The 22,650-nt window shown below is 35.0% G+C and overlaps 1 protein-coding gene across 1 annotated transcript in view; it reads right to left on the bottom strand.

The window, feature by feature from the left end:
• The window catches only part of DPH6 (diphthamine biosynthesis 6), a 184,004-nt gene that overhangs the window by 120,947 nt on the left and 40,407 nt on the right, over positions 1–22,650 (bottom strand). The window contains exons 5-7 of the mRNA XM_030452574.1: positions 20,731–20,849; positions 8,710–8,771; positions 354–448 (exon numbers count right to left, since the gene is read on the bottom strand). Of these exons, the coding sequence (XP_030308434.1) occupies positions 354–448; positions 8,710–8,771; positions 20,731–20,849 (276 nt within the window). The remainder of the gene's footprint in view (positions 1–353; positions 449–8,709; positions 8,772–20,730; positions 20,850–22,650) is intronic.

Raw genomic sequence — 22,650 nt, 5'->3', positions numbered from 1 at the left:
CTACTGATGTGGCAGTTTATCAAATGTAGCTGTAATGAAAGATAAATATTACAGGCAATTCTCACTTCATGAAAGGATAAAAGTGTCAGTGTGTAGGTACCAGTTTTACTGCAGGCCATAATCAGCAAGTAAACGAAAGTGCAAATGTCTAAAAAGTTTATAGCTCTCTATGAAGGCCTCGTCTTGTCAGGTATTGATTTAGGTTTTCAGAGGACTTTGCCAGTGTTAAACAAAGTGAGTGTTTGTGAACTTAGAGGACATGTTTTACCTCTGCCAACAAAAGTTGCTTCAAGCTAAATGTGAATACGTTCTCACTGCTTTAGAGGAGGAAAATGGAAGAAACTGCTCCTTACACAACTATTTTCTTCTTAAATAGAGGGCAGTCCAGAGTGAATGTTTCGTATTCTCCACCTTCTCCGCAAACATGGACTCCGTATTTCTCAGAAATCTAAGACAAAAGGGAAATTAAAATATGTATTAAATTAACAAGCATTACAGGAAGTGTATTATATTAAATATATTTTGCTGAAAATTTCAGTGTGCACTTTCTAAAAAGACTATCCATTAAAAGGCTGCAAAAAATGAAATATCATACAGAGGCTTCTTGATTTCCTTGAATGCTTACTGAAATAAACTAGGAATTACCACTGTCTTATATTTTAATTAAAACTGGCACATTCAGATAAATGAATTAACTTTCTCCTCAGTGGACAAGAAAGGTTGTTCAGACTTGCACATTTGCCTTTCTTTAGCACACATAGTTTACTTCTGGGAGAAACTTGTACTGTAAATCAACACAAGAAGTAGCACTTCAGCTAGCAGTATACAACAAACATTTTTTTGGCAACAGATTCAAAAGCTGCATTCTATATTTTGGTAAATATCCATTCCTTGAAAAAAATCTAAAAAATAGAGCCAACAAGACTTTTCTAAGTCCAAGCAAAAAGCTAAAGCAAGATCTAAAGATGTAGCAACATGCTTTTTCTTTTATAAATTGTATTGAATATACTTTCTAAATCAATACAGACATTTAAGAATATCACTGAAGCTCTGACTATCCCACTAAAACACTATAAAAAATAATCCATTGAAAATAAAATACATTTCTATCTTAATTATTACCTCCTTTACATATAAGCAGCTGTGAAGAAGGACCTGAAGTCCTTTTGCTGGAGTAAGGAGTACAAAACTGCTGAATAATTCATTGCTATTCTGTATTGATAGGCAGTCATCAAATATCTGCAACATGGGGAGAGCATGAGGACACTTTCCTTTTTTCTGCAGGAGAAACTCCTAAGCAGATAATATCACCTTCTAGAGTATTCCAGGAGTAGCTGCTTCAAGCCAACTCAGACAGCTTTTTTTCAGATTAAGCATTAACATTCTGCTTTAAGAAGCTCATGAGAAGCTGAACTGCAGTCCTCAACTCCATTGCTAATACCAATGTTACTACTGGGAATATTTATTTCACCCTCTGATCCCTTCCTTTAGATGAACAAATGCCCACTCATGATGCTTCTGCAGTCATAGCACCAATGCAGTTCCCTACAACACGTAGGACACATTTAGAAAAAACCTGTATGGGGACTAGAAAACAATTCCAAATGTGTTTTTTGTCTATTTTAGACAAGGATGAGACAGAGTTATTTATAAATCGTAGGTTCCATTTTTTTACATGGTTATCAGAATATTTGTGTAGCAGGTCTCTTTGAGATCTTTCCATAACACTGCATTTTTGTTGTTGAATTTGAATGTATAGTTGGTGTTATTTTATAGTTCTCTTTCAACATTTTTATTTTAAAACTTCAAAGAGTGTTTACAACATCAGCCATCATCTCAGATAAAAAACAAACCAACAAAAAGTAATTCAGAACTAGGTGTGAAATAAGAAAATCATGAAACTTGACTGTTTCATAAAATCAAAACCTACATTAATACTAAAATTCAGTCTGTTAACAAAAGGCCTGAATCTTCTTCACTCTTTGGAGAAAAATATAAATCTGAGGATCTGATACATTGGTAATGACCTATGTGTCCATTTAGTTGTCTGGTGGTAAAAAAAATCTACATCTCTTTTGGATTATGTATTATACAGTTCTTCAGTGTCCTTTTATGGAGACATTTTTCATTTTTCCCTCCACATTTTCCTTTAAAGAAAAGGTGCTGAAGAAAACTGTAATCAAGTGCTCATTAAAAAATTACATTCCTGAAATAAAAGAGACCTCCTTCAACAATGGCAACAAGGTTTCTATAGGACAAATACTTTAAGAATAATTAATTTTGATGCAGTAAGAATGGACAACTTATAAAGTTAGTCAAAACCTTTTACTCTTCCTCTCATTATAGCTGCCACTGTGACAAAAACCTAAACAAAACTATTAAAAATAAAAAAAGATCTAACTGTTACTATTCCACAGCAAGTACAAGCAGTAACTGTTTAAAAGTCACTTCCAAACTGGTAGCTCTTCTTGTAACCATCAGTGCCTGGAATAATTATTGGCAATTAACACTGAATTCTCAAAAGATGTGAGACTCTTTCCTATCTTTGTTATGGGAAATCCTCATTTTCAATGTCACTGGCTTCAACACAGTTCTTGACAGTAATTATGCAAGGTGCTAAAGGATTTTCAGTTCCCACCAATGTCAGCAGGAACCAAGGATATTCAGCAGCTCGTAGAACAGGTTCATAATGTCCCTTTAACTAAGTCAGCAATATTTTTAAAATGTCATCAATGACACTAGAACTTTGTCTTTTAGTAATTTAGAATATCAACATTTTTGAAGACCAATTATTTTGTTTTGCAAGTTGGATATTATCTTCATAACAATATGAAGACTTAGGCTCTATATCTTATGATATTTAAACCTGCCTTCCAGTTCAGACAAACCAGAAAAGAGCAAATTTACAAATCGCATAATTAAAAATGCAAATTCAATTCAAAACAAAACAAAAAAAAAGATGAACATCTTCTAGACTACACAAAATTCATCTTAAATACATTATGAGACATAAGGTATATGATCAGCCCAAACAGTCTGTTCCTACCTTGGAACTGAAACACAGGGATTAAAGCTGGTTTTCTCATTTGAGTTTAGAAATTGAAGATAAAAGAGATTAATTCAAGTGCTTCCTATTTCAAGTGTAGACTTTGTCCCCAGAGAGAAACTGTAACACTAAATAAATTCTCTGTAATTACAGAAATGCTCCTTATATCAAGTACTCATCAACTTCTAAGGCAAGCATACAAATGACTAAACATTTTCTTATTGCCTATTACACTATTCTTGTACAGAAGTGCAGACAGCATAACCAGATATGCATTTAGCATTCCATTAACAAATTCTAAGAACATGAACATCCCCTGAGATTTGGTACGTTGCCAAAAAATTCTGTAGTGTAACAAGTGAGGGCTCCTGGTGTTGGGAAACACAAGAAGGACATGGACTTGTTGTAGAGAGTCCAGACAAGCACCATGAAGATGATTGTTGGGCTGGAACACCTCTCCTATGAGGAGAGACTGAGAGAGTTGGGGTTGTTCAGCCTGGAGAGGAGAAGGTTCTGAGGGCATCTTTTAGCAGCCATCCAGGACCTGAAGAGGGCCTGTGGGAAGGTTGGGGAGGGACATGTTTTACACGGGCATGTAGCAATAGGACAAGAAGCAATGGTTTCAAACTAGAGCAGATTAGATTTAGCTCTATTAGGAGGAAATTCTTTACTCTGAGAGTAGGTAAACACTGAAGCAGGCTGCCCAGAGACATTCAAGGTCGGGGTAGATGGGGATCTGAGCAACCTGATCTAGCTAAAGATGCCCATGATCACTGAAGGAGGGTTGGTCCCTTCCAACCCAAGGCATTCTATGATAAAAACAATTTAATAATTATTGTGGAAGGTTTCTACACAATTGATAAATTAATCGAAATGCTATTATTTAGAAAAAAACCAATAATACAAGACTTTCCTTGCCACAATGCCAACATCCTAAGCCAGTAAAATTAATTTCTGATTAAAGACTGGGTTGCTGATCATCATTCTGTTCCTAAGGTTTAACCTTCTATACGTAAAGTCAGAAAAAAATTGCAAAATTAAATTAAAGTTTTTTCTACTCAGTACTCCTTCATTTTTCTGCTCCTAGAGCAGCAAAATCACCTCACCTCTACATCAGTAATTATTACAATTTCTATTGTGCCCATAAACTACAGTAAATCAGAAGACTGAAAATATCGGAGACAATACATTCTTCCAAAATTAAATAAATCAGTGGATTAAGTTAGGGCTGCATTGTGGCTTTGTTTTAGTTTTGTTTTGTTTTCCATTTAACACTGACACACCTATTATAATGCCTCAACAAGATTTTCTTTTCTCAATAAAAAATTATTACTTCATGCTTATTTCTTCTATAGGCCAGTCAGTCTCACCTCTTCTGATCTCTAAACGGGAATGACACAGATTTGATGGATAAGGAACTGGCAGGATGGTCACAATCAAAGAGTTGTGATCAATGGTGACCAAATGATGTGATGAGCACTGCTCCTCAAGGTTTAATACTTGGACTGGTGCTGCTTAACATCTTTGTCAATCACTTGGACAGTGGAATCAAATACACCCTCAGCAAGTGTGCTGACAACACCAAACTGTGTGTGGTGAAGTCAACAATGCTGTAGGGAAGAGATGCCATCCAGAGAGACGTTAGCAGGCTCAAGGAGTGAGCTCGTGCAAACTGCATGAAGTTCAACAAAGCCATGTGCAAGGTTCTGCACCTGGGTCAAGGCAATCCCATGCATGAATACAGGATGAGAAAAAAATTGAGGACAGCCTTGAGGAGAAGGACCTTGGGGATGGTTGTGGACCAGAAGCTTAACATGAACCATCAATGTCTGCTTGCAGCCCAGAAAGCCAATTGTGTCCTGAGGTGCACAGCTGGTCAAGGGGGGTGATTGTGCCCCTCTTCTCTGCTCTTGTGAGACCCCACCTGGAGCACTCTGTCCAGTTCTGGAGTTGCCAACATAAGGACACAGAGCTCCTGGAATATGTCCAGAGGACAGTCACTAAAATGATCAGAGGGCTGGAGACCCTATGAAGAGAGGTTGAGAGAGCTGGGGTTGTTCAGCCTGGAGAAAAGGAGGCTCTGATAACCATATAGCAGATTTCCAATAGCTAAAGGGATCCTACAGGAATGCTGGGGAAGGGCTTTTCACATGGGCTTGTAGTGAGAGGACAAGGGGAAATGGTTTAAAACTTGAAGAAGGGAGATTTAGGTTAGACATTAGGAAAAAATTCTTTCCTGTGAGGGTAATGAGATGCTGGAACAGGTTGCCCAGGGAAGCTGTGGCTGTCCCCTCTCTGGAAGTGTTCAAGGACAGGTTGGATGGGGCTTGGAGCAACTTCATACAGTGGAAGGTATCCCTGCCCATGGCAGGGGGTTGGAACGAGGCACTCTTTAAGGTGATCTCCCTTCCAACCATAGCTACACTATGATCCTATGAATTCCAAGGAATTTGTTGTGAAATTTGAAAGTACTGGTAAGATAATACAACACAAAGATCCAAGAGCATAAAAGGTTGTGCTAGTTTTGGGAATTTTTGATGGTAAAAATTTACTTACTTTAGTATTTGCATTGGTATGGCCAGAATATTAAATTTTATTTCTTCTTGCTAAAAACTGTTAACTCCTTGCTTTCACATTCCATCTACCAGAATTTCTGATGCTGAAGAAATTTATTGGTTTCCAAAAAGTATTTTTTCCCACCATAAATCAAAGCATGCATCTTCAGTTTGTATGTCACGATTTGTTTTTATTAAGCTTTAAAGCCAATTATGCATCTAGCATTCAGTAAAAAAAAAAATTTAAAAAATTGTCCAGACTTTGACTTTCATAGCATGCATATGTACAAGAAACAGCTACATGAAACATAATCAGTTATGCAGGCTTCCCTACAATGTCCTGACACCCAGTTCCTAGTAGGGTCAGAATGACCTATCAGTTCCACAGCTATGAAGTTTCTCTGTTTCCTCTTGTTATCAATAAAAGACAAAACCTGCAAATGTGGTTTTTGAGAAGCATGAACCCATGACACTAAGAATTTCAGTGAAGTCATACTAGAAAGAATCACTTGACTTGAGCCATTGAACATCAGGAAGAACACATTTAATTCCCCAAAATACTAGGTACTTTTTGATTTCTTTGTTTATTATTTTGTTTTTAAAATGAATGATGGTGTAAACAAATTGAGAAGAATATTTCTTAATCCCCATTTTAATTACTAACACAAGTAAATTGGAATACTTGCTTCTAAATTTTTTTAAAAAGTCAAGACTACTGATTCAGCTGCAGCCAGCAGCTACTCATCTGAAGCTTTGCTCAAGTTGCAAACTGAATTTTGACAGCAGAAACTGCAGACACAGGGGGCTGCAATTTCCTCCTTTTGGCTTACTTAACTAGTCCTACATACATACTAATTAACTAATGTGACTGATCAGTATGGAACCATTATTACAATAAAGTTCATGCTTCTGTTAAGTCTGTTCAACAGTAAATTGTTCATTGTTTGATGATTACAATTTTTTTTCTTAGTTGCCACTTACTAAGACCAGAGAAACAACTCTGACAAACATATTGCTGAAGTGATTTGCAGCACTAAGCCACAGCAGGAGTACTTAAATATTTATCATACTCTTTAACTATGTATTATTTACTCATGACTCCAAAGGTCTTCCAAACAACCTTTCTGGGAATCTACTAGCCATTTCCCCAGTACATGTAGAGCATGACCTCACATGGCAGCAAAATTGCTTTTCCACAGCTTTTCCACAGTGTCAGAGCAGGCCTAGAACACAAACTGAGTGTAATGAAGACTCCAGTCCAGCACATTCATGCCATGCAGTGCCAACTTAGTTCAAGATCCTGGAAGCAATCTAACCACATCCATAGGTGGTGAAACAAAACCTGTGGTCTGGTTCTCAGGGGCTAATTAGTTGAGCCAAGCAGTCATGTTCACACAGCTTCCAATAAATGTTAGCTCAGTGTTCAATTAGGTTACATTACCTAATCCACAAGCTCACTGCCTCACTGATACCTGAAGCGGTGATCCCATTCCCTTCTTCCTTCCTTTTCCTGTAGGAATCAAATCTATGCTTCTCAGAAAGGATAATCTACTCCCTCTTCTAACTATTTTTGGATCTTACAGATTATCCCTAGATTTAACAACTATTCACTAGTTTAATTTTAACTTTATCACCCCCCCATGAAATAAAACATCTGGTAATGACACAATATGAACAATATATCTCTTTAATGTATACTTATGTACTCCTGTATATATCTGCCAATGCTTTTTTACCTGTACTACAACTATTTAGGAAGATATTTATTTCCTTACTTCCCTCCATTCCCTTCTACTGGAACAGAAGAAAATACCTCTCCTTCCCTGGCATTAAATTTTTGGTGTAGTTCAGATGATCTGAAGATATAAATGAAGTGAGGCTTACAAAAAGAGATATGGGGCATAGGAAAACTGTTTCTGGGCAGATTCTCCTGCTCTGAAGCAGAAGCAACAAACTTCAAGCTAAGAATAGGCCCACGAAAGCTCTCCAGTAAAGACTACTTGAATGTTTTGGACCTTCACTCTTCTTCTCCAGCTTTGCCAAGTGCCAATCATCTATTACCTTCTCTCCAGCCATATAAACGACTTAACAAAATGAAGCTAAATTCAAGATATAATTTCTATTTAGCTTCACTATCATTCAGCAGCAAAGGAGATATTTAAAGTTTCTAACAAATTCCAGTTAGCTTTTCTTTCTCTTCTGCAAGTTTCCTATGCAAGTTTCCTTCTTCGTTCTAGGAAAACTGCTTATGAAGGGTGAACTATAACTACAGAGATAACAGCAAAAAAAGAGTTTTTAGGAGTGTGTTTTGAGCAGTTTTAGACAGCTTACACAGAAACAAGTTACAGCAAGTCTCTCAATAACTGAATATGCAAATAATTGTGGTTTTTTAACCGGCTCAAGGACAAGGAGCTGTGGTGAACTGGCATTGCCACAGACAGTACATGCTAACACCTTTTCAGAGATGTTATTCTTAAACTGCATTTAGCTTTATGATTGGTGCTTCTACCTCAAACCCAAAAACACCCCACGTACAAAACTTGTTCTGTTTTTTATTTCCCTCTAAATAAACCTATTTCCCTTTAAATAAATCTATTAACTCTGTCTTCAAGCATTCTCTTGCTATGAGGACTACATAGCTCTTTGCACAGAATTAAGTACATCCTCTGGAATAAACCTCTTTTTCACTTTCTGGAGGGCCCTACTTTATGCAATCTGACTGCATAAAAAAGGGGAAGTTTTGTGACCTATGCTTTTCCAAATACCATTTTAACTACTGCAAAAGTCTCTAACTTGTATGCAATTACTAAGCTTATAATAAAGACATAGGAATTAGTGTTCCCTTAATACTGAGATTGCTTGCCTTTTATTTGTTTTAAAGACACTGGCACTATTTGTGAATACCTCCATAAGGAATGTTTTTGAAGTTGAAAGCACATATCAAAGCTTATATTCTACATACAAAGATAAGGCTTGGATTGGAACCTGATTTCTAGAAGTTTTTTATTTTTTATTAAGTTAATTTTACTGAATTTCTGCCTATGATACTTTTAAATTAATTTAATTAATTAACTTTACCCTTATTAGTATTCTTTAATCAACACTTACCTCCAAAAGGTAAGGCTCCATTTGATCCAGAGTTTTTCCTAAATGTTTATCTGGATCTAAACCTGAAAAAAAAAAAAAAGCAAAAAAAAAAGCTTTTTCTTTTTTTTAAATATAGCATGACTCCCTTAGAAACAAATTCCACTGTATTTAAATCATTCCTATTCTAAATAAAGCACACTTCTTCAGATTTTTCTCTTAGCCCCTTCTAAGCAATTGTTTTTGTGTTTTTTGTGGTACTACATATCAACTGGAAAGGTTTTGCTTTCTTAGAAATTTCACTAACTAGTGAAGTAAACATGCAGGTCCCTGGTAACAAAAACACTACACAAATTACCTCTTTAATTCAAGTTACCTTTGTAGACACACAATGAACAGGCAAACACGTCAATTTTTCATAGTTGTCATAGTGAAAATTATTTTTTCTGCAAATTACTTTTTACTAATTCACATTCTGTATTTGTGTGTGACCCTCAGAAAAAAAAAAGAAATAAAAAGCATGCAGATAGAAAGAAAACTTGCACTTGCAGAATGTCTTTAATGTTGTGCTTTTTGATCCATCACAAAATATGCTGTATGATGTCTACAATTTTATTTGTTCTTCTTGGTAAAAAAGTTTTACTTTGCTCCTCTGTGTTCCTCTTTTAGCTTTTTATTTTATGAGTTTTGCCAACTCATGGTTGTTAAATTGTCATTTCTCAGAAATCAAATAATTGGCAGAAATCAGTACTAGGATAATAAAAAAAAGTTCATGAACAACTATTTCAAGAGCTGACATCTTCTTCAACAAAATAAATTATGTAGTTGGATATAAGACCACGTGGTCAAAAGTTAACATATGTCATAAATATGAAAAAAATTACTTCTGAAAGTGAAAGAATTCTAGAAAATTACCAATGATCACATTTTTACTATTTTTAATTACTGCAGTTTGGGGGTTTTGTACTGATCACAACACTTCTGTATTTTTCCTGATCTACTGCTTTATACAAGTGTCATTAAAGAGCAGCAAGCAGAATGGCTTGATTTAGAAGCAACTTCTGAAGTATATACCTTGCAAAACACTATAGATCATTGATGATGAAAGCTGTAATATAAATGTATGGTACAATATTATGCAAAATAATTGGTGAGAACAAATAGCTGATATGCCTTTTCATTTTTACAATGATGGTCTTGCATTCCTTTGAAACTCAAACAAGTTAGAGTGAATGAGATCTCAAAATATTAATAAAGTTTTTAAATATTTCATTAAAGCACATTAAAAATTCCCTTACTATCTAGGGGAACATTTTTAAAAGTGCTTGATAATTAAAGGAGGTCTTTTTTCTCTCTATTCTTTTATTTATTGCTTTTTATTAACAGACTGCATGTTGCTAGATAAGATAATGATCATTTATACTTGTAGAAATAATTTTGAAACAACTTAATTTCATTTCAATATTTCCAATGATTCTGGTGATAGCTTCTAACTTGCATTTAAAATAAATGAATGAGTACTACATTTCAGTACTCACTGCACACATTTATATTAACAGTATTCATTAACATAATTCTTTTCTAATAAAAACATCCCCTCTCCTTGATAAAAACAAACTAATTTCCTTTAAAGTTAAACCAAGGTATACATTACAAATATGTGAGAAGAGAAAATGTTGTCAGAACCAGACACACTAACATATTATTACTTTCACAATTTCTCTTTAATATGAAGGATATACCTACTGTTGTGCTCCCTAATGAACACAAAACAATATTTTAAAAGAAACTATTATACAAATAGTCTAGAAAATATATTTCCTACATATACAGTATGGGTAAACTCTTTATTAATATCCCACATTTACCTGAAAATCTGTGAAAGTGCAGTGTACCCGTTCCGTTTCTTAATAGACTTCTATTTTTTGATACCTTGTCTTTCTTTTGAGAAAGACTTTCTTTTAGTTTCCAACAGGTTTGTATTTTGAGTGAATACAGACAGTCTGCTGAAGGCATCAAGAAGCAATGTAACCTGTAATTTGCAGAACCAATAATCCACATCTCAAATCTCTACTGGTATGCATGTGTAGATGTAACTGGATGCCTCCTGCTACTATCAGTATAATAAAGTATCTATTAATTATAAACAATATAAACCTATACTTCTATTTGGTATATTTTTCTTTAAGCAAAGGAGTACGTTGCTCCATATTCTTAAAATGTCTTAGACTAAAAAGAAAAACAATGTATTGTAAATTCTCTAGTATATGCCATTTAACCACATCCTCCAGATTCTTCCTTCCTAACACTAGATGTGAAGAAAGCTGGATGGGTGGATAAACTAACAATAAGATCCAGGGCTTGGATGACTCTATGTAGAATTAAGAAATTAATTAGGAAGGGAACTATAATTTGCAGCACTGACATCTATTTTACTTAACTTGCATGTATCAATGGGAAGCAATTACAATTCAATTAAAATACTCACTTTTATTACTTTGCTGACTGACCTTGAAGTTAATGCCTGTTTTATTTAACTGCATCATCTATGAATAAATGTTAACCCTAGAATGTTATGCCCCATTATTTTCAATGCATTTTTACCTCCCAACTGAACTACATTAGACAATTTATTACATGCTGTCAAGGGAGCAAGTGGGGCTCCTTCCTGCAGATACCATCAATGGTTCCAGAGCCCTCTCACACACAGCCACAAGACAAGTGCTGTAGAGAATTGCAGCAATGTCAAGAGACTGAGGCAGGAATTCAGGGCTTTGTTCTGTTGTGAAAAAAAAAATGTTCCAAAAGAACATTACTGAAATACATTTCACTGGTGTTGCTACACTGTATTTTAAATGGCTCACTTTGTGCACATGTATTAGAGTAGAATAAAGCCTTCACCTGAGGGGTAACTACCTGATATTACTTCCATTTATCAAGACCATTAGAAAATCGAGTTCCATTTTCATGGCATTACATTCAGCTAATAAAATCTACATTCTAAAGCCTCATCTTACTAACAAGAACATGCTTGACACATGTTTGGAATTTTAAAATAGTCCTGACTTTTAGGAAACCCTTGTAAGAGAAAAAATTCTGTTTTCACCACTTGATGAAATGCTGAATAAATAAAAATAAATCATAATTATTGGTTTCAAGAGATGGTGGTACATAAAGTTCTCCTGAAAGTTATACTGAACCAAATTCTAACCCATAATACATTAACACATTGTGAGAGAATTCCTACTACACACAGGTTTGCACTGCAGGAGTACAATAATGTCAGATACCTTTCACAATGTAGGAATGTACCTGTCACAGAGATACTAATGCACTGAAAATCTATATCTTAGACTGCCTTGAGGTAAAATATTCATCATGTCATGTTTAGCTTTCATTTCTGCAAACAGTTGGGAAGTGAAATTTTTGTCTGGTAGCACAACATGCTAGGTTCATAGTTGATTCCCAACTTCCTCATAACTTTTATACATGAAAGCTTGTAAAACAATGGTGAACTTGATGGGTTTATGGAATTTCCTTTTCCAAAACATGAAAAAAAAATGTAAGAGTCACTTAATTTTCATACAAAAATCAAAGAAACTAATAAACACTGGGTATTACTCTACCTCTAAAAGATCTGAGGTGTATATTTCTCTAACTCATTGTATAAAAGAACAGAATTCATGCAACTTGATTATATGCCTATTTATTTATTTTACATTGGGTATCCAGTGTGGAAATAACACAGGGATGGAATCTGAAGACACAGTATGCAAGATGTAGAACTGCAAAATGTTAGTCCAGAACTGGTTCCAGCATATGTTTTGAGTGTAGTTTACTTAGTATCACAGTTTGCCTTCTTTCTCAGAAGTTAAAATATTTTCTAAACTAGGTTAGTATGCTGTCCTCAAATTTTAGAATTCTAAAACTTTCCATGCCAGCAAAGTAAATTTTATCTCTAATCTCCTGTGATTTTTTATCTAACATCAAAGTTATTTGTGTTCTAGTTATATCTAGATTTCAAAGCATATTAGTTCTGCATTTCAGTAACAGAAACCTTAAGTCTTTGAGGAAATTTTGCATAGTTTCATTATGTAACAAGGCAATATTTTCACACATATGCTTTTAAAATATTCGCAGTTTAAATGGAGATTGTGGAAGAATTCTTGAATAACAGCATTAAGCTGCTTTTAGTAAAATCTAAGTTTCTATATAGCAAGTGATTCAGCTCACTGGAAATACTGTCCCAGTCAACTTCCTCTCAAGACTTTCAACAGACTTCAGATACTCAAAACAAAAGTTATTACAGGTTCAGCTCAGACAGCCACATTATGCAGGAGTTTCTCAATATAAATGTTTTCATTGGTTTTAATTTTTGTCTACTGAAATGTTTTTACTAGAATTACTTTTGGGTATTGTTCATTAATATATTTAATTCAAAGAGTTTAACATTCCAGCACTACTGTTTGGATAAAAAAGGATGTGTTGTTTTGTCCCTGTTAAAGACTTCTGTTTTCACAGTGAATATGCATCTAGATCTTAAATCTTACCAAGCATTAAAGAGCAGCAAGGAATATCCTAGTACTAAGACAACACTTCTCACTTGATTTTCATTCTGTTGATTATTTCTACTTTAGACATCTCTTACTAAGCTCTTTTTCTTCTACTATTTTTCAAAGTTCTCTGATTATCCTTCTGTCTCCTTCACTAGAACCCTTACTTCCTTTTCTCTTTCTCTTTAAATGCTTAATTGTCCATTCTTAGACTGCTGCTTCCATTTCCCTTTTTCTTTAGATGACCTGATCTCCCAAAATCGCAAAGTGATCTTTGCATTCTTAAGCCATTCTCTCTCCAGTTTTTCCTGTCTCTGACATCCCCTTAAGAAGCACTTCACTCAATAATGTCAGCTTTCAATTATTTTCTGTTTTCAGGCACATTCTCTTCCCCATTACTCCTTCTAACTCCTGACATCTGTTAGTACTGAAGATATTAACATTCTTCCAAATCTCCAACCTGAAGGCTAAAGAGACAGCAAAGAGGGAATCATATTTTCTCTAAGCTGTTTCTAGATACACTTATGCAAATTGTTAAAAAATCTAAATTCTTTTTCTGTAATACACCTTCTTTTCAAACATTTCTTTGTATCTATGCACTGAAAGTTCTTTCTAAAATGTCATCTTACACTGGCAACAAAGCATCTGTCATTCCTATTTAAGCATCAATGCAAGTAACATTCCAAATGCAAAGATTACTTTCTTATCTTGTTTCTGTAACTTTTAGCTATGGCCTTAATCAAAACTTTTCTCCACTTAAAAGTCCATTCCTAGTTCTCTTTTCTCTCTTTTGCTTCCTACTCTTCCTAACCCCTAAGCTAATCCTGATTGATTTCTTGTCTTGCATACATTTCCCATATGTCTCATGTTGAACTTTGCCCATGTTAATCTTTTCCTCAGAAAAATGGTCCCGAGCTAAAATGGTTTATGTGATCTCATAATTGCTCCCAAGTCTTTTCCTACAGTATCCAGTGAAGAAACAGGTATGGTACCTTTTCTTTTATCATAAATACATGAATGATGTATTTAATAAATGAGGTAGTAGACAACTATTAGGGAATGAGCCTAAGGCACAAGTGCAAATACACCTAATCTCTAAAGGACCAACTAAACTTTGGAAGCTTTGAAAATTCAGTGACAATAACATGTGCTAGCTAGGAAACAAGAATGAGCTAAGTAAAGACAGAAAAGACTAATAAGAATCTTTCCTAAAGTACATGGTAGGTGTAAATTTAATATATTTATAGTATGAAAAAAATTATAGCTGAAACACATTAATGTATTATCTTGTATATACATATGATAACTTTCAATTAACTTTTCTAATAAAATGCTGAGTCTGCTTTTTATAATACATTATTCCTAAAAATCAGGCAACTTGGAAAAATACTATCAGTCATTTTACATTCCATTTCAAAATTATGATAAACAAAAAAAGTCTTTCATGTTAATAAAACTAAATGTAATCAAGAACAAAGGTTGTGAAGACTGGACCATTTCATTACAGCTCCAGTGCCTGGTAACTGCCCAAGGAAAAAGCAATAGAACAATCACTGCTAAATAAGCCAGACTTGCTAATAATGCCAATGTTTTATTTATTTAACAGTAAGTAAACAAAACCTTGCAATACAACATGGAAGAAAACAACTGGGATCTGGTATTGATTTCTTAACAAAATGTTCCTTACTCCCTTCTGTTATGTTTTTGAATTGTCTGACAATTTTTTGAAAACAGAGGAAGCAAGTAACTTCTCCAGTGATAATGATTTATATAACCAGTTCCTTCAGTTTCCCCAATAATGACTTTAAAATGGCACAGTACTAAAAACTAGAGATGCATTTTGAAAGCACACTGTTTCTTTTCACTGCACAGATCATGTGCTCAAGATGAAACTGACAGAACCACCAATTTTACTTCAGAATATGATCTGGCACTCCAGCCAACCCCATGTACTGATAAACATTCAGTAGAAAGAGGGAATTTTTGTCCTGTATATGGCTGTGGCATGTACACACCAAGTTCCCAGCAGACACAAAAGCAGAACTACTCTGCTGCATCAGGCAGCTGCAGCCACACAATCTCACCTGAGCTTTTACCTGGGCAGAAGCAAGTACAAACTTGTGCTTAGGAAGAGTCAGCTAGAAGGGGGAAAGAAAAATCAGCCTTTTGGCAGCAGCTCACTATTAGATCAGATTATCTGTAACATGAACTTACACCCTAAGGAGCTTAACCAGGAACTGTGTGGTGTTGGTTCTTTTTTAAAGTACTATTTAATGTAAATTTTACCTTCATGAAAATTAATGGGAGTCTGGCAATCAGTTTGTCAGATAGGATTTTACTTCTGTACACTAGCAACATGCAAATAATAATGATACAAACACCTATGTGGTTAAGTTATAAAAAACGTTCCATGTACTGATTATCATCCTGAGAAGTAACATTCTCCCTCTTTAAATTAAAAATTCATCTACAAAAACATATGCTCCCATAAACCATCAGCTTTCCTCTGGATTTTATGTACATCAAGACTATAGCAATCTTCCTGACCTTGTGAAACAAGTGTTGGGATCTTTGCACAGCAAAGAAAACTCAAGTTAAATATACGTACTTCAGACAACTCATTTGAGAAAAGAAACTTCAGGATTTGTTGACAGACAGGAGATGGCTTTCTAAGGACTCATTAGTCTGTTATTGGAGAGAAATTTGGCCACAACAACCCCATGCAGCGCTACAGGCTGGGCACAGAGTGGCTGGAGAGCAGCCAGGCAGAAAGGGACCTGGGAGTCTGCATCGACAAGAAACTGAACATGAGCCAGCAGTGTGCCCAGGTGGCCAAGAAGGCCAATGGCATCCTGGCCTGCATCAGAAACAGCGTCACCAGCAGGTCCAGGGAGGTGATTCTTCCCCTGTACTCAGCGCTGGTGAGGCCACACCTCGAGTACTGTGTCCAGTTCTGGGCCCCTCAGTTTAAGAAGGATGTAGAGGTCCTGGAACAGGTCCAAAGGAGGGCAACCAGGCTGGTGAAGGGACTCGAACACAGGCCCTATGAGGAGAGGCTGAGAGAGCTGGGGCTGTTCAGCCTGAAGAAGAGGAGGCTCAGGGGAGACCTCATTGCTGTCTACAACTCCCTGAAAGGAGGCTGTAGCGAGGTGGGAACTGGACTCTTTTCACAGACGACCTTCAACAAGACAAGAGGACACAGTCTTAAGTTGTGCCAGGGGAGGTTTAGGTTAGATATTAGAAAGAATTTCTTCACGGAGAGGGTGATTAGGCTATGGAATGGACTGCCCGGAGAGGTGGTAGATTCTCCGTCCCTGGAGACATTTAAAAAAAGACTGGATGTGGCACTCAGTGCCATGGTCTAGCAACTGCTCCGGTGGGTCAAGGGTTGGACTAGATGATCTCTGAGGTCCCTTCCAACCCGGCTGATTCTATGATTCTATGAAATAGCCCAAATAAGCAACTAGGGCCCACACTGTCTCAAAATTTAGACCCTTGTGATTTCAACTCTCCCCATGGCTGAGAATGCACATTGTCTGGAAGCACTCGTAACAGCTGAACCTGTAAAATAAAGGATGTAGCTGTGACATAAGAGCCCCACTTCAAATGTAGGCTGAGGACCACAAGCTAATCAGCCCTGATAAAGTTGCAGTCTTTTTTAATGTCCACAGTTGAACAGTGTTATGGTACCATTTTTATGGTCCAAACAACTACCTGTTAGAAACATATATTTAACAGTAAAAGAGTTTTTCTTTCTCAACTAAGTAATTCTATTACCTGATCTCATAATTATAATGTCTTTTCAGGTATGTATTTTTAAAAATAAAACATTCATTTACTATAACTGAACCAGGAAGAAGTTAGTGTGTATACATTAAAAAGCATTTAATCCCATAAAAGACAGTAATTTGATCTGATATTCTGGCTTTGACTGAAGCATTGAAGAAGCAAAATTTTTCCCAACTTCAAGCATATACACTTAAAAACCTTCCTGGTGAACATTACTCTTAAAACTTTAAGAAAAATTAGAATCACTGAGGACAAAGTGCTTTAACTGTATGACATAAAACCCATCTCAACTATATTCTCATATATATGGGAACTGGTTTGTCATATTTTAAAATATGTAGTGGCACTTAAATTTTAGTGTTAGTTTTTAGCAAGTTTTAGGTATAGCTGACCACATAAGTAAAGTAAAACTAAAAAAGCTCTATGCTAAGTTTTTACTGAGGACTATACTATGGGGAATCCAAGTATTCCTTTCAAACATAACCTTCCTCCTTCTCTCACTTCCACCTGAGTATTACACCTTGTGCTGTAGTGGAAACAATTTGCTTTAGAATGTGGAACAGGTGAGATCAGTACATAAAGTTACCAAGATTAACAGCTGAATTTGTTATAAGCACGCTCTGCAAGTTAATTAGCAATTTAATCTGTAAAATGTGTCCAGAGAGCCAGGATCTCAAAACCACATCTTATAATTGTGCTATATTACACTGTCTGACATGAGCAATGGGTATTACCGGAATTTCAGGCACATGCATGTTAAAAACAATCAATAACTGCTTCTGTTTTAGCTATTATGGAGTAACCTCATTCTGACTTTCTGGGATTTACACTGAAGAGGGGTATATTTCAAATACAAAAGTATCATGCATCATATAGGCATCTTTAGCAGCAAACAAATGGCACAGAAGATAAATATGCACAAGCAGCTTTTTTTCTTTTTCTTTTTTTTTTTTTTAATAGCTCATGTTTGCTACTAGATAGAATGTTTTCCCCTCATCATTAAAGCCTCTGACATACACACTAAAGGAAAGAAAGCTGATCTACTTATAGATCAACAGAAGGCAAGTGAAGAAGGCTTGCTAACAATAATTCTTTTACATGTAAGAGAGAGCAATTGGTATCCCATCTGGAAAAGCACACTACTATGGGATACAAAACTCATGCCACTGGCAAAGTTTACGGTATTAATTTGTAACGGTGGATTTAGGAAAATGTATTAAACTAATGCTCATTTAATTGCAGAATTATGTGTTTTCTACATGAAACGACAGGCTATTACCTTGCCAATACTAAAAAACAGGACAAGGAGGGTGTACAAGTATGCCAGCACTGGTGAGTGTCAAGCTAAGTTACAGATTTGCTTCTTGCATTAACATCTGTGCAAAGCACCATCTAATGCATTACCCTTTCGACTCTTAAAACAGCTATTTTAAATATTTTCATTGCTGTTTAGCTTTGATTATTCATCTGAGGCAAAAAGTTAAACTCTATCTTATCTTCTTTGCCACTTGATATGTTAAACAGCCTTCATACCTTAAATCCACTTTAATAAGGCACGCAATTATTAAAGCATTACAGAATGGCCCCAGAGCACACAAGCTCCATTAAATTTGCTTACATCTAATTACATCTGCCTGAGGCAGGTGAGAAATTGACTCTGATAAGATCTTTTTTTTACCTGTAGCCAAAAAAATAAAAAGGAAAAAAATCTCAGAGTGGTTCTCTATCTAATTACTATCTACAAATATTTATGGCATTCACTCCTTCAATGAACAGCACACAGAGCACTCTTTGTGCACTGACGAGTGCATTTTGGTTTTTTGAAGACTGTAGAATACAAAAGACAACCATATCTTGCTTCAGGCCTAAGACAGGTCATCAGTGACATCTATTTGTGGAATAGTTTTATCTATTATTTAAATCATGTATTTTCTTTAAAAAATTATTCTAATGTGGAAAAGCATGTTACATATTTCTTGTGGACTTTAATTTTGTTTTTTCAAGTCAGTAGAAGGAATGAAAGCATTCTATTTTATGGAAAAATAAATATAAAAATGTACTTTGTGTGGCCTTAAATCTGTTCCTTTAAAAAAGACAGTCTGGGGTTTTTTTTTTCCAATTTAAAAATAGAAGTGTTCTACAGTAGAAAACACAGCAGTCCACTCCAATGTATTTGTAAATGCCTTCCCATATTCAGGAAAATGCTAGGAAGTTATATTGCTTGTTACTTATATGTGAATGAGAGAAAATGCTATTTCTAATCATTCATTCCCACCAGCAGCCCTAGCAGATCCTAGAGAACAACAGTGATAATGGGAAAATAGCTGAAAACTGTCAGCTTAAGTGGAACAAATAAATAAAAAAATAATTAATTAAAAACCCATGGAATTAATCCAGTCTGAAGGGATCGTAATTTAATTCTTGGTTAATATTTCAGACGAATTTACTTTGTTATAAAGTATTCTTTGAAGAAGACAGAGATTAGGAATTTGATGTGAACGTTGCCCAGATAAAGCAGTCAAACTCCTAATGCAAGGTTATACAACACCACTCTTCAAACATACATCTTTAACCACACAACCTCTGGCAGTGTTACACTGCCAATCTTTGGTACAGTGGACTGCAAATCTATAGTCCAGCCAAATATATGTGTCATTTGGTCACATTTTATGCTTAAGACCTCATTTGATACTCTTAAATGAAAAAAAAACTGCATAGAGTATTGAAATGAATGTTGTACCATTAAATTTTTTCCTGGTTGCTTCTTAGGGTTATAGAGTACATCACTCAATAAGCCTTTCTATATCAATATTAATTTGATCCTTTCTTTACAGTCAAACAATAGACAAACAGGCTATCCTTCACAATGATTAGCTTCATTATACAAATGTCATTTTACATGTTTAACCATGAAAAGACATGTTGATTTCTGAAATACTTAAAAGCTACATAGTAAATACCATTCTGCTGAAGGCAATGAGGAACTATTTCTGTTTGTTATACCCTTTACCAACTCAAAGACAGTTACACCAAATTTTTGGCCTCATCTAATTACATCTCATTTGATGTTAATTTTTTTTATTTCTATTAAACTTTCTTGGTTGCTTTATAAAGGCTTAAAGTTTAGATTCAAACTAGCGGAGGGTAGATTTAGACTGGATGTTAGGAAGAAGTTCTTCACCATGAGGGTGGTGAGACACTGGACCAGGTTTGCCCAGAGAAGTCGTGAAAGCCCCATCCCTGGAACTTTTTAAGCTGGACAGGGCTCTGAGCAACCTGATGTAGTGGGAGGTGTCCCTGACCATAGCAGGGGTTGGAACCAGATCACCTTTAAGGTCCCTTTCAACCTTGAAAATTCTATGATTCTATAATACTGTCTAGCCACCAGTCTGCATCATCTACTATGCATGCATCTTTACTGCAAATCAAAACCAAAGTAGGGTGAAAAAATTTAAAAAGGAATTTAATGGCTATGCTAGGAGGAATTATGTTCCAACTTCTTCATGTCTCTTCTAAGAACAAATTGCTACAAATAAGTTAAATATTCAGACATCATTACCATTATTCAGCAATATAATTTTAAAATTTTTCTTCGTATTAACATTTCTTATCCTAAAATACATATTTTTTTTTCACTGTTGTGTTATGGATTTGTCCATGGGGAGTTTCTGTATACAATATTGGTCAGAATCTGAATACTTACCAAAAGCTGCCACTTTTATGATTATGGCTTGAATTTTAGATGATATCATTTCTTTAAGCAATGTTTCCTGGTTCTGACGCCAAAGGTAAGCTAAAGGCTGAAGATTAAGCCTTCTGCATCTTAAAAACAGACCAAAATTAATAAAGTCAAACACTATGCTTTCATATTGCTTGAATCATGTAAAGTTAATTTCTCTCATTTCCTAGCTTTAAATATTATTTCTTCTGCAATGTTAATTACAGTACTTTACTGTTCCTAGATTTCAGTATATACATCAAGCCTAATATATAAAAAAATTAAATAAGCTTCTTTTGACTACAGTTCATCTATGTAAGTATGAGGTAACTCACTGATATGAACAGATTTGCCCAGGAACACAAGTAAAACCCCAAGAAAATGCATTCCTAAACCTTTAGGGACACAAACCAATCAGTATCTTAGGAAATGCAAATAATCACTTTTTTATGAACAAAGCAATGGCAAGAGTTACCAATCTGTAATCAATGTGTCATTAGTACAATATGCTGAAATTGTTAAACTCAGGAAACCTGAGATTTGGATCAACACCCAAGGAAGAGAATCATTCAGGAAAATGTATGCAGCTTGTGACACAAAACACCAATTTGCAAATGTAAATTTAATTACTTGTTTTGATACATATCATATTTAAAAAGCATTTGATACACAGCATTTCATTGTTTATCAAATTAGAGAATCACTAATTTGATAGGTAAACCTTCTGCAAATTGTCAAGTACCATCAGTTGGTGGTAATATGTGAAATACCTAGTTCATGAAAAACTTTAAAACATTTAAATATGGGACTAGCTCAGAACACTCAAAAATTACATTTATTTGTCAATCATCGTTTACCTAATATACAGGCTGTCTCTCACGTATGGAATTTCTCCCATTTACTAGATAGATTATGTAGAATTAGCATCAAGACTTTGTAGTTAAATTTTAATGTTGACCTGTAAATCTACAGTTAGCACCCATATAATCCAATTGGTTTTGTTACTACTTTCTTATATTTTTACAGAGCACTGATTTGTGAAATTAACAGAAATATTTAGCAACTCGGAACGAAAAATAGTTCATTTAGGTACCTAACTTTAGCTGACAAATTAGCTGAATCCAAATCACTGAGATGGTTTATGTGAAACTTTATTGCAAGAGGTAAATCTACAATCAATGTAAATTTTTTTACCACTGAGAAACCCTGAAATTAATCAGGTTGGTATGAAATACTGTGATCACCTGTCAATCTTTTGAAAAGTTCTGAAACTCACAATAGCAATCTTTTTTTAATATATCTAATAACATGTCCAGGCTGTCATTAAAATGTTTAACATGTAAGAGAAAAGAAAAAGCAGGGAGCTATTTCTGACTGCAATTCACTATGTAGGGTGAAAAGAAAACACTCATGCTATGTAACTTGCTGATGTGAGTCAACTTGGCACAACATTAACTATAGCACTCTTACAGTTCATAAAGTAGTCTAGATATTTGCTTTTATCATCAACGAATAACTAATGAACTCATTAAATTATAAATAATTTTTCACATAAAGGGGCTTTGCATTTCATCAGACATATACAGTGAACATTTTTTTCCAGACCTAAATCAAATCTTGGCCTACATAACACACACAATTCCCATTATACAATCCTTTTAATTAAGACTCTTAAGAGTATCATAATCTATCTAGACTTTAAGAGCGTGCACAGTAGAAATGACAAATTAAACCTCCTGATTAATGATAACATATTTTAGATCTCAAGGAAGTAGAGGAAGATATGCACATAAGGGTTTTCTTGCATTTAATTCCTGATAGCAAGTCACAGGATGTTCCTCTATATTAAAGCTCTGTTGAAAAAGAGTCACATTGAATTCACTGGAAATAAGTGACCTTTCCATT

This window comes from Calypte anna, chromosome 5A, assembly GCF_003957555.1.
Source record: "Calypte anna isolate BGI_N300 chromosome 5A, bCalAnn1_v1.p, whole genome shotgun sequence".
Lineage (NCBI taxonomy): Eukaryota > Metazoa > Chordata > Aves > Apodiformes > Trochilidae > Calypte > Calypte anna.
The sequence above is the reverse complement of the archived record's forward strand: the minus strand, read 5'-3'. Positions and strand labels throughout refer to the sequence as shown.